The 13210-nt window shown below is 33.8% G+C and overlaps 1 protein-coding gene across 13 annotated transcripts in view; it reads right to left on the bottom strand.

Moving 5' to 3' along the window:
- PCM1 (pericentriolar material 1) overlaps window positions 1–13210 on the bottom strand; it is a 96616-nt gene that overhangs the window by 79896 nt on the left and 3510 nt on the right. For 7 of the 13 annotated variants that reach the window (XM_037742413.1, XM_037742415.1, XM_017539676.2 and 4 more), the window contains exons 3-7: window positions 12527–12796; window positions 11382–11552; window positions 4260–4437; window positions 4008–4097; window positions 1191–1297 (exon numbers count right to left, since the gene is read on the bottom strand). In XM_037742413.1, the coding sequence (XP_037598341.1) occupies window positions 1191–1297; window positions 4008–4097; window positions 4260–4437; window positions 11382–11552; window positions 12527–12796 (816 nt within the window). Of the gene's footprint in view, window positions 1–1190; window positions 1298–4007; window positions 4098–4259; window positions 4438–9395; window positions 9588–11079; window positions 11197–11381; window positions 11553–12526; window positions 12797–13210 lie in introns of all 13 variants that reach the window. The other 6 variants (XM_017539660.2, XM_017539673.2, XM_017539665.2 and 3 more) reach the window with 2 other exon arrangements.

Genomic DNA, 13210 nt, shown 5'->3' with positions numbered 1-13210 from the left:
TTTTTTTTTTGTTATGAAACATTGCAAGAATCCACTAAGGCTTAGGAAATCATATAATGAATACCTCCCATTATGCTTAGTCAAATTCAACATTTTCCCATATTTGCATCAAATATAACATTACAAATTTAACTAAACCAAATTTAACTATTTGTACCCTTTACAATGTTATTACCCATTGCAAAGGTCACCACAACCTGGAATAGGATATCTACCATTCTCATACATATTTTTATATTTTCTAATACTATGTATACATAAATTTAAAACGCAGACTTTTTAAAAAATAAGTTGAGTCGTGTCCTTCTTAAAGTTTTCATTCATTAGCCACAGCTTTTTAACTGTAACTCCTGTAAAGAATTTCACTCTATGTCTATATCAGAATTCATTAACCCATTTTTCTGTTCATGGACATTTGGGCTGTTTCTGGTTTTTTGCTATTAACACAGAGCTGCCATGAATATTCTTATATCCATCTTCTCGCAAACATGTGAGAGTTTCTCTAAAGTAGGCCATGGGTCTACCAGAAAAAATTTACTAGGTACTGCTATATAATTCTTCTACGTGGTTGCATCATATTCTCTCATTTTCACTTGGTCAGCAAGAAGACGAGACACTGCATCTTCAATCACACTTACTTCCAGTGGACAGGCATTAATTCATCCTTTCTTACCAAAGGCCCACATATTGAAAATTTGCTCGTCTCACTAACAAAGTGCATCAAATTACAACATTAATTCACAAATTAAGAACTTTCTTAAAATTTTTAGCAAAATATTCCTTCAAATGAGAATCCCATGGCTACATGGAATCTCATAAATCTGGTCAAAGGACACAGATTTAAATCAAAGTCTTAATGGTTGTGACCATTAAGTCTTTTGGAGGAAAAAAAATATGCCACCCAGTAGCATACAAAGGAAAAACTTCACTGATTACTTCAAAGTAAATTCTCCTTTAACTTAGTGATTCTCAAAGTATAGTCCCCAGACCACCAGCACTGGACTCAAACATGGAGAAGCCCACCCCAAATCCATGAAACATAATTTTGGAAGTTGGGGGGACCACACCAACCGGAAACCCACGCTGCTCAACAATCATGACAGATGATATGTATGCTCACTCAAGTTTCAGAACCACTGTTTTAATTAATGTGATTTTTATACTCAACTATACTGAAACAATTAGGTTACCTGAGAATCTCGAAGCTGATTGTGAAAACGCTGAATTAAATCATTCAATTCTTCATTTAGTTCAGATGTGATACTGACGCCAGATAAGCTGCCTGCAGTCTCTGCAACTGGAAAGAAATTAATAACTATTAATTAATATAAATAAATCAAACACCTTTTTTAATCTCTGAGAAACTAAAAATTTTTTAAAAATTTAAAACACCTAAGTAACTTGAAACTAGTTAACACTCATATCTATCTGCCAATAATCATTTTATTAAAAGTCTCCATCTAACCTAAAAATAAAGGGATGGTCACACAACTCTAACAAAGTGGTTCATCTTTTTCTGTCTCAATGTACAGGAGCGATACTATTACATCCCAATTAATAACAGTGACTCAGAGGAGCAGGTCTTTCTAAGGTCAGTGGGGAGTAGAAGGTAAAGTGATAGTGCAAAAAAGCACAGCTGATTCTGACAGGTTTCAATCTCTATGTTCTCGAATAGAATCAATGCTCTGATAGAGAGGCTGGCATACTTTCTTAAAGATTCAAACAGTAAATATGTTAGGCTTTGTGGGAAATACAGTTTTTGTTTCAACCACCCAACTCTGCTGTTACAGGGTAAAAGCAACTGTAGACAATGTAAACAAATGGGCATGGCTGTGTTCCCTAAAACTTTATTTCAGGTACTGAATTAAAGCCAGCTGACCAGTTTGCTGACTCCTACAGTAAAATGGGTAATTTAGCAAAGTGGCTGTTTGTGATACAAGTCATACTAAAAGACTGTGGTTTTTATCTTCTTAAACTAAAAAACATGCCCCCATATTCATAAAGCAGTTTTGTGACAATTTTCGTAAGAGTTACTGTTCTACCAACAAATAAACCCATCCGTACCTTCACTTCTAACTCTCCAACTCTAAAAAAAAAAAAAAAAAAAAAAAAAGACACTGGTGGCCAGGTGCAGTGTCTCATGCCTGTAATCCCAGCACTTTTGGAGGGTGAGGCAGGCAGATCACTTGAGAGGAGGGGTTCAAGACCAGCCAGGGCAACACAGACCCCGTCTCTACAAAACTACAAAAATTAGCCTGGTGTGGTGCTGCACACCTCTACAAAACTAAAAAAATTAGCCTGGAGTGGTGCTGCACACCTGTAGTCCCAGCTATTCAGGAGGCTTAGGTGAGGGGAGTACTTGAGCCAGAGAGGTGGAGGCTGCAATGAGCCAAGATCACGCCACTGTATTCCAGCCTGGGTGACAGGGCAAGACCTTGTCTCAAAAAAAAAAAAAAAAAAGGAAAAAAAGGAAATTGGTTATAAATTGCTTCTGTTTTCAAGGAAAATGCTAGCTTTTTTCCACTGAGAATTTCAAAGCTATATGGAATCGTACGTATCTAGTCAAAACTCTATGCTGAAAAGAAAGTAATTACAGTACTGACAACGTATGTAAATTGCTAGTTAAATGGTGAAAGGGACACTTTTTGAAGTAACATAATTATCCCAAGGTAGGATCTTCTCATATACCAGATTAAATACTTTAATTGTGGCTTTTCATTAGTACTACCCTGCAAAATCTCATTAACACAAGAGTAAACTGGTTTTAAAATTACTAAGCTAAAATTCTTTTTGAAATAGTACGAAATAAATTCAAACTCATGTGCATTATACTTCTATTATCTGATGCAGTGTATTTTTAAAAAATAAATTATCTGCTTACTTTAAAAAGTTCATATTCAGAAACAGAAATAAAACCCCTGAAGTAGAAATTCAAAAAATGTGATCTTGATAAAATTCTATATAAATCTAGGCAAGTCACAAACTCTGTAGAATTCCTTCTCTATAAAAATAAGAATTAAAGCTCTGACTAACCTAGAAATCTCTGATGATCAAAAGAGATTATGCAAAGACAGTAATGTAACTATCAGAGGTTACATTACTTACAAGTTTTTAAATCTGATATTCCAAACTTGAAAAATATTTAAAAGGTTAGTCAAACTAGTATTTAGTCATTATGTTAAAATATTTTAATTACTTTTTCCTAAATTATGTATTTCTTAAATATAAATATAAAAGCTAATCGTACTTTAAATTTTACAAGGGAAAAGTGGGAACAAAAATCTTTGTAATTATTACTATATACAGTACGATATACAGCTATATAATTATTCCAAAAGAGTAAGTTGTTTGAAAATGATAACATTCTTTATGAAAATGAAAACTTAAACTAGGTATAACAGGGATTAAACAGTTGAGCTAGTGGGCTAGATTTGGACAGCAAAATAAACTGATTCACAACAGGGTAGCTTCAGTAAGAACCTAAACTCACCCACAAAACAGTGCTCGAAGGAGAGAAATTATTTTTAGAAGGGGATGGTGGGGACAGACTACTAGAAAATATAACTTAGTTTTGTTGTTTATAAGTAATCATCTTTTTTTTCCTATTTAATGAGAAACTAAAACTCTTATGTTTGAAAGTGATGATAAACTTACAGAGACTCAATACTAATAAATTCAATACAATTTCATCTAGATCACACATGGCTATGAAGGAGGGAGGAAGAAAATTTCTGAGTCTTAGGAAGAATGTATGGACTATAAATATAGTTCTAAGGAGCTAATACATACAACTGGATATCTAATTAAAATAACACCTACTACTAACTTGAATGCTAAAGATGCTTTATAAATTTATTCACTACCTCATTTAAGGTTTTAACTCCTTCTTGGGAGACAAGCAAAAAATGACAACCCTCGTTTAAAGAAATAGAAAAAAGGGAAATAAATGTATCGCGAGCCTTATCAATCTGATGTACAAAAACAGAACTATAGGCTGTCTCTTTTACCTCTTAAGGGTATTTTCTGATGAAAAGGAGAGCGATCTGGCTGTCTGCACGATATAATATGACGGCCAGCAGTTGTCCCTGCAATCTTTTCTTCATAACCAGAGAAAAGCATAGGAAAGCATAAGCCTCATATATAGGTTTCTAAACTAGACAACAATCAAGATGTGATGATATAATAATCAGCATCCACTCTGCAATACAATTATGTCTGAGTCTTCCTTATAAAAAGAATATTCTCAGACTGTGACATACCAGAATCATCCATCACTGCAATAGCTTGTTCTGCTTTATGTTGCAGAGCTAGTAGTGCAGCCTGCCGTCCCTGTAGAGCTCTCAGTTGCTCCTGCTGTTGTAACATTCTTTTTAATAAATCATGTTGTTTCTTCAAATTTTCTATCTCTTCCATAGGCTCCTGCTGAGGATCTCTGGCCTGGAAAATTAGACCAACAATACCTGTAACTGAGTATTAAAATCCATGTTGCTGTTTCAACTATCAATAGCAAAGTACATACATCAGTAACAAATTATTAAATATACAACCCTAGATATAGTTTTAGTAGACATGAAGGAAAAAGAGTAAGAATAGAACGGTGACACAGAGATATAGCCTGCCACTTAAGAGTTAGGCAATTTCACAGTAAAAAGCTATAAGCAATGGCTTAGCAGAAATAGGAATGAACAAAAGTAAAAGACATACAAAACATAAAACAGAAAGGCTAAGAGGGACACACACACACCCCCACACCTGAAAGAATCTAAGCCCCTAAAGTAGGAGCACATTATGCTGGATTAATGATCTGAAAGTCTTTTTTAAAAAAGACTTGAAGTAACATTTATAAACAACAACAAAACCTAGAAAGCAGGCAAGCCTACTATTTCTAACAAAGGACTGAAATTTTAAAAATATATTTTTTATTTGATAATCTTATGTAAAAAGATTTTAACTGCATCACATTATCAGGCATATAAAAAAACAAAAAATTTTATATTCTGTATCAAAGGCATCATTATTTTCCTCTTAAATTATGTTCATTCAGTCAAGTCTGATGACATAAAATGGAAGTAAATACTTCCAAATTCCCCCAAAATGCTAGGAGGTTATCAACTAGTCTAAAAGCAGAGGGATGAATTAAATAAGTGCCACTTACAAAAATGATAAAGTTTTAAGTGTTAATCTTCAAACTATTCAAAATGTAACCCAAAAAGAAAGTGGAAAAGCAAAGCAGGCACAAATTTAAATACAACCTGGAAACAACATATTACAGGCTAAATTATACACTGAAATGTGTACTCTAACTTTATTTTTCATCACTGATTTGCCGTTTAAAAAATGTTTTAAAAGTTCAATAATTTTACCTAATATTTACATAAAATATTCCATCCTTGTTTCACTAGGTCAATTTTAAATTTGCATTGCTTTTATGTAAATTTTAAATAAATACTAAGGAGAGCAAAGAATTTCAAAAATGTCTTTTGATGGTAAATGCACTGGTCTACACCTTCCTAGGCACATTTGATTCCTAGAGAAATTATGGAGCATACAGATGGGCTCAAGAGAAACTCCCTTCTGAACGACATCCTTTATCATTACTATATAAAAATATCTTTATCTCCCCAAATAGAACTCATCAGTATTGTGAATAAGCATGAGTAATTGTGATAATATTTTACACTGACTTGGAAATCAATAAAATTAATAAGTAAACAAGTAAGTACATGGCAGAGAGTTAAATATTCAACAAAGTTATGATTAAATAGGAAGTAAAATATAATTAGATTATTTCATGTAAACTATACATGGTCAGTGTCATATTTATCCTAGACTGTCTCTTGACTTCCTGAGCATGGGAAAGAAACAGCCTGCCTGGATCTTGGTAAGCCAATATTTATTAGAGGTTTTTCTGTAGTCTTGAACCTCTAATAAACTGAAACTTTTAACAATTAAGTACTGTTTATTCAATTCTCTCCTGTAACGGAAGTTATCTTGTAAATATTTACATCCATTTCCGTGGAAATTCATCCTAGTCTGGCTTATTTTCAGACAGTTTCCTTTTTCAGGGAAAAAAAAAACCCAAAACTTTGAAGGATAGGGATAATTATCAACAGTTAGCCCTCTCAGGATGCAGCAAAAATAATTTTACAATGATTTCATCAAAGTCAATGGTAAAATGTAAAGTCAAACCAAATAGGGACAGATATCAATGGAATGACTAAAGAAAATTTCTCCAGGTTGATTAAATACTCGTTTAAATTATAATTAGGAGAAAAAAATATGCAAATAAGAAAACCATACTTTTAAGTTCCTTAATCCTTATTAGTTACAAAACTATGATAACCTTATTATAAAGAATTCTAAGCTATTAAACACAATTATCTTCAAATTTTTCACTAATCCAAAAATGAATTCTCAACAATTTTCAAAATTTGTGAAGTATTACTACTACTTAATAACCTTCACATTCATATAAATAACATTTCAGACTGATGCTCAGAAAAACTGAGCCAATGGATGGGAGTAGAGCCTATGACCAAATATACACAATGAGAAGATGAGAAAATAAATAGATATATCAAGGTAGAAGTAAGAACACACAAAGAAGGCACCTAGAATAGAAATCCAAAAAGGATGCTAGGTGTATATTCATTCTTCAAACACATACTTTTATTTTTTTTCTATTAAACACATATTTTTATTTGAACTTTTTTTGAGTCACTTTCACCAACTAGAATTTTAGTTTAGATTAAAAAAATAACTTAGGCATCAAATCTTGAGTTGCATATATGTAATAGTCCCACTTCAGAGAACACTCAATCTTCATTTCCTCTACTCAACTGAGGATCCCCTAGTAAATTCATGGATCCAAATGTATTTTTACCGCTTCAGATACTTATGTACTTCACTTCCTTCATGTGAAGGGTGAGGAACTATATGCCCAGAGAAGATAAAGCTGTGACTTATCCAATGTCACAGTTATGAGAAATCAGGTTCTTAGGCTCTAGCATTCTTCGTGTCATACTGTCTGCTCCAAATTATGTGCCTGGATTCTAAACACAAAAGTGAAAGACACCATGTCTGAAGAAGCATAGCTGGTTTGGAAGATAGGGCAAGCTCAAATGAAGTAACTAGCAATGATGAAAATAACCGTAAAACAAAGGTACATGGTACAAAGAAAGCCTATAAATTTCAAGAGGTGAGATTAAATGAGCAGGTAATGAGGATAGGAAAACAATGAGGGCATGGCTACTCATAGAGGCTGTCTTTTGTAAAATTATGCAAGATGTCATCATGTCTTGAAATATTTCATAAAGTTGAATGTGTCCTTGGTAGGCAGCTCTAGAATATCAATCATTTCATATCATGTGTAAGTCTCAAGGTTGCTTTCAACTCCGGATTCTCATGTAAGACCTCAACTGTGTTTTCCACTATCCTAAAATACAGTACTACATTTTGAAAAGATTCTTTGGAGGAAATGGGGGTGGGGGGGGGTGAGAATGACAGTTCCTGCATAGTAGAGAAAAAATAAACACAGGTGGTGGGAATTAAGGTTTTTTTCCTGAAGAAATTAAAATGATCTTGCAAATGGAGTATCAACAAAACAATAATCAGATAGCCTTTAAGAAATGAAATTAAAGAAAGTCAAACTGGAATAAACTCCAAGAAGTGAATGCAAGAAAGTATAATATTTATTTATAAGGATACTATTCAAAGAAACATAAAAACAGAAAAGTGGTTTTTAAATTATATGTAATACCTTAGGAAAAAAAGAATTAGCGGACAGCGTATTAACTGTTAACTCTTAAATTTTGCTCATCACGATTCAGGATTAAAGCAGAAAAACAAAATTCCAAATGTTATCTATTGTTTAATTGCTTTTCTCCAATGCTACTAGTTTTTAAACTAATCAGCTACTTTATTTACTCTTCTGTTGAACTGGGGCAATTCCCGTAACTAATTTCAAACCGTGTTCTCAAATTTTTGTAGGAACCAGAAAAAATAAACAATAAAAAACTGCCAAAATATCTACAGGTTAAGGTTTTTTGAGACTGTCTTGCTCTGTCACCAGGCACCAGGCTGGAGTGCAGTGACGTGATCTCGGCTCCCTGCAATCTCTGCCTTCTGGGTTCAAGCAATTTTCCTGCCTCAGCCTCCCGAGTAGCTGGGACTACAGATGCGCACCACCACGCCCAGCTAATTTTTGTACTTTTTTAGCAGAGATGGGGTTTCACCATGTTGGCCAGGATGGTCTCGATCTCTTGACCTCATGTTCCGTCCGCCTTGGTCTCCCAAAGTGCTGGGAGAGGTTAAGTTTTATCATTTATAAACAGCCACAGACACCCCCTCCCCCCCCCAAAAAAAAACCCCCATAAAATAGCTACAAAATGGGAAAGTGTAATCCTAGGTAATAAACCAGTAATAAAACATACAAAATCAGTCTTACCTACACTCAATTACTAAAATAGTACTTTGATGTTGCCAACAGATATGAGCACTTTTATAAATACTTTTATTCAAACTCAAAAAGTGGACCTACAAATAGTTGTATTTAAATCTAACTAGAATGCCATTATGCAAACAAATCATGGAAAATTTTAAAACCATTTAAAAGAAACACTGCAAAAAAACCCAGCAAAAACAGTAGCAACCAAGTCAACTGGATTTTTTTTAAAAAGCGAATGAAAGGAGTTTCCAAAAACAACAAAAATATAAACCAAAAAATCCAGTATTAAAGAGTGCCATCTAAATTTATTTATTATTTTTTTTTAATGTAATCTCACTCTGTCACCCATGCTGCAGTGCAGTGGCACGATCCTGGCTCACTGCAACCTCCGCCTCCTGGGTTCAAGCAATTCTCCTGCCTCAGCCTCCTGAGTAGGTGGGATTACAGATGTGCGCCACCATGGTGGCTAATTTTTGTATTTTTAGTAGAGATGGGGTTCTGCCACGTTGGTCAGGCTGGTTCCGAAGCCCTGTGACCTCAGGTGATCCACCCGCCTCCGCCTCCCAAAATGCTAGGATTACAGGTGTGAGCCACTGCACCCTGCCCCATCTAAATTTATAAACACAAATAACAGAAACAAAGGGTAACTGACTCAGAGTCAAAGTTTAAGAACATGTTACTAATTGTGCCCGCAATTTTAAAAAAAGGGAATTACATTTCGAAACCTTTGTTAACATAAACTAAAAATAGCTGTCAGATATAACCCAGGTATAACCATAAGAAAGTAGAAAGAAAAACACTAAGGGCTAGAATTTTACTAACGCAAATTACAGTATGACAACCTTATTAAAAATTAATATGTAAGAGTAATAGCAAGAACAGAAAAGCAAATAAAGAGGAAATATGAACAAAAGAAGTACTCATTTAGAGACTTCCTTGTAAAGTATACCTGTGACGGAAATCCACGTTTTCGGCTATATTTCCTATTAGGCCTCAGTTCCCTGTCATTTTGAGGAGGTCTGTCACCTTTCCCTTTTCGACTTGTAGTAACGTCAATGTCTGAAACCTGTTCTTGTGAAGCTGAATTCCCTAGTTTGTCCTCAATGCACGGCCGAATTCTCAGACTAAAAGATGCCTCCTCCTTTATTAAATAGTGTAGCATATTAATGTCTTAACACAAACTCTTGTTTAACATATAAACCAGCCTTGTAAAACAATTTAAAAAGTACCAGTCCACCTTTTTAAAAAACTAAAATTAATCCACATCCCCCTCCGAGTGGCAGTAAACTTAGTCTTTTACATTTTCTGTAGACTGGACCGTTGCTTACGGTAAATAAGCAAGTACCACATCCTACACAATTTCCAAACTATACAACTATTAAAGCACATTTTTAACATTTATTCTGCTACATGTTATTAGTCAACTTTCATGTCATGATTTTACATTATGAAAGAAATTGTCATCACAAGGAATACTTTATATAAATTACAATAAATCTATACAAGTTCCCACTCCTCCCTGACAGAATTCCTTTGCCCACATAGTCCCAATCCTTCCATTTCTGCCGGAATGTAAGAAAGAAATTATTCCCAGCACCACTGTAAATAGAAAAAAAACAATTTCCCCACAGTAAAATCCATTCTTCAACAACTGTTTGGATCAAGCTCTCTAAGTATCTCCTGTTGAAAATAATGTAGAGAAAAGAAATTCAAATTGCCTCTTCAAATCAGGAAGGGCAGGGAAGGAGGAGGAGACAGATAAGAACTATGCAGGTCAACACTAATAGGAAATAAACCTTCAAACTCCTAATGCTGAATGGCATTTTGAACACCTTAAAACCAGAAGAGATACATGGTTATCCTCTCAAAACATGGTTACTAGATACATGGTTATCTAGTCTGTAATAGATACTAAAGTTTAATAATTCATGGTTATAGGCACACCTGTTTAAAATGCCTAAAAACACCCTAGTATTGAAACATACTAATATTGTTTTATGTTTCCTCAAAGTTCTGTAAATTCCTAATTATTTTTCAGAGAAACAGTACTTCAACAAATTTCATTTTGACGAGTCAGAAATTATAGTACTTTTCTCGTTGTGAATAAACCACAACATAAATGCGATCTTGTCCCATTTACTAGTTTTTATCTCAATTTTTCAGTCATCTGGTTTTGCTACAGTACTAGGATAGAGTCCTAGAAATGGAAAACTCTAATATCCGTAAGGAGTCCTCAGTGGCAAATGAACTTGGCAATTTCCAAAAGATTATACGCTAAGTAATCACTAATGTTGCCTATAGTCCTTAATTCCACAATCAATTTTAACTTGCTTAATGCTTCTTAAAATTAGTGAAGCTTTGCTGAACAAAACAAACTACAAAAATGTTTCCATAAACTGATTATGAAAAATTACCAGATTTTCAAATCAATCATTAAAAGCATTTTTCGGGTTAATAAAACTTTTAACTTCTGTGTTTAAACACAGAATAATACACACAGCATTAATAATTTGAGGGTTTCTTTCCTGGAATACACTTTTCATTAGGGAACACCTATAAAATAACATCTTGAAAACTGGGGAAAAAGTTTAAACCTTCATTTCCAGCCATTTAATTACCAAAAAGCCGCTTACCGTGGTATCTGAAGCCTCAGACTGCACATCTATGTTTAGCGATGTGCTCTCAGCTACAGAACCAGATCCCACAGCTGAATCTATAGTCCGAACATCCTCCTCCTCATTTTCTCTAGCCTGAAATATTTTAGTGGTATAAATCATACAACTATTAAAATGGGCAGTAAAATGTTATAATGGATGGCAAGATTTTTTGAAAATATGTTAACTCCTCTGGGGTGGCATCAGAATGTCATCAGTATATATACCCTGAGATACTACAAAAATAACCCCATATATTATTTTAAAAGTCTAATACTTACAAGGATTTTTTTAAGAAATCTCATATATGACTTCTCTTGTTCTTTAAGGTGATCTATTAGATGAGTAAGGCGCTCAACATTAGCAGACCTCTCATTTTTCTCTACAAGATCTTCCCGCATGGAACTAGCTTTAGTAATATAATCACGAATTTGAACAAGCCTGCTTACAATCTGCAGGGGAAATATTAAAAAAAAAAAAAAAAAAAAAAAAAAAAAAAAAAAAAAAAAAAAAAAAAAAAAAAAAAAAAAAAAAAAAAAAAAAAAAAAAAATTACACAATATATACAACTGAGCATAATTAGTTCAATAGCAACAGTTTTACAAATTTTTGTTTCAAAGATAACCAAAGATAATTGGTTTATTGTGAGAATACTTGCAAAAAAATCTAAATCCAACTTAGATTTTCATCAAAATATAACTGTTAATACTAAAAACTCCAATCACTGTCAATTTAAAAATAAATTTTAAAATCTTAATCTACAGTATCAGAAAAATTTTACTTCTAGAACTGTACACCAAACTACTTTTTTTTTTNCAATTCTCCTGCCTCAGCCTCCTGAGTAGCTGGGATTACAGGCACGCGCCACCATGCCCAGCTAATTTTTTGTATTTTTAGTAGAGATGGGGTTTCACCATTTTGACCAGGATGGTCTCGATCTCTTGACCTCGAGATCCACCCACCTCGGCCTCCCAAAGTGCTAGGATTACAGGCGTGAGCCACCACGCCCGGCCAAACTACTTTTTACATACGTTTTCCTAATGTTTACATACTGTTATAAATTAATTAAATATTACAACAAATACTTTTGCAACTACTTTTCAAAAAATTATAGTGTCATTTAAAAAAATTCTTAGAAAAATCTATTAATCACTTTGCTTCCAATCCCCCTTTACTAAAAGCTGGCAATACGGTATTTCACAAATAAACAGAAGTCTTAATTAACCTGAATACGCCATTTCTAAAATTATTTTGGATAAACAGAAATTTACTCTAAGTAAATCTAGTAGATTAACAAAAGGGGTCAAGGAATTACTTTAATTCCACCTAGCTAAAATTCCTGTGTGCATAACTTAATTTTTAAAATCTTAATGTTCATATTCTGAGATTTATGAAAAAAATGAGCAAGAAAAAGAAATGTATATTACCTGGCTGCTCTCCATCGCAGGCTCTCCCCTCCCATCTTCTTCAGAGACCTGACAGTTTTGCAAGAGGTCATTACTTAAAGCAGAAGCAAATAACTCTTTACACTGTGCTGATCCAATCATTTCTCTCTTTGGGGGACTTGCAGATGCATCTTTGCTCTTGTTAGTATTAATCTGCATAGGCAAAAAGTTGAAGGGCTTTCGGTTTTCACTAAGCTGACGTTTGTTGTTAGCAGCTGTTGCTCTACCTTGAGAATCACTTCCAATGCTTCTCTATATATAAAAAAGAAATTAAATGACACAAACATTAACCTTATGACAAAATTTTGTTTTAATCCCAATGTTCTTAGTTTCACCATCAGATACTGATTCAGGAGATGTGCACAAACAGCTTTGTACTAAGATCTCAAAGAGCTTTGGCTCTATAACAGTCTGTTACTAAAATATGAAAATCAGATTAGCAGTTTCCAGACCTCAATTTGTTAAGGCAATTCAACTGATGAATATGAACAAGATTAGTCTAAGAGCTTGAGTATCCCTTACCCAAAATACTTAGGACAAGAAGTGTTATGAATTTTACTTTTTTCCATATTTTAGAATACATGCATAAACATGAGATATGTCCTCGGAAAGGGACCCAAGTCTAAACACAAAATTCATTTATGTTTCATATGTACCTTATACACA

This window comes from Cebus imitator, unplaced genomic scaffold (genome assembly GCF_001604975.1).
Source record: "Cebus imitator isolate Cc_AM_T3 unplaced genomic scaffold, Cebus_imitator-1.0 Scaffold120, whole genome shotgun sequence".
Classification (NCBI taxonomy): domain Eukaryota; kingdom Metazoa; phylum Chordata; class Mammalia; order Primates; family Cebidae; genus Cebus; species Cebus imitator.
Note: the sequence above shows the minus strand (reverse complement) of the source record. Positions and strands in the feature narration are given on the sequence as shown.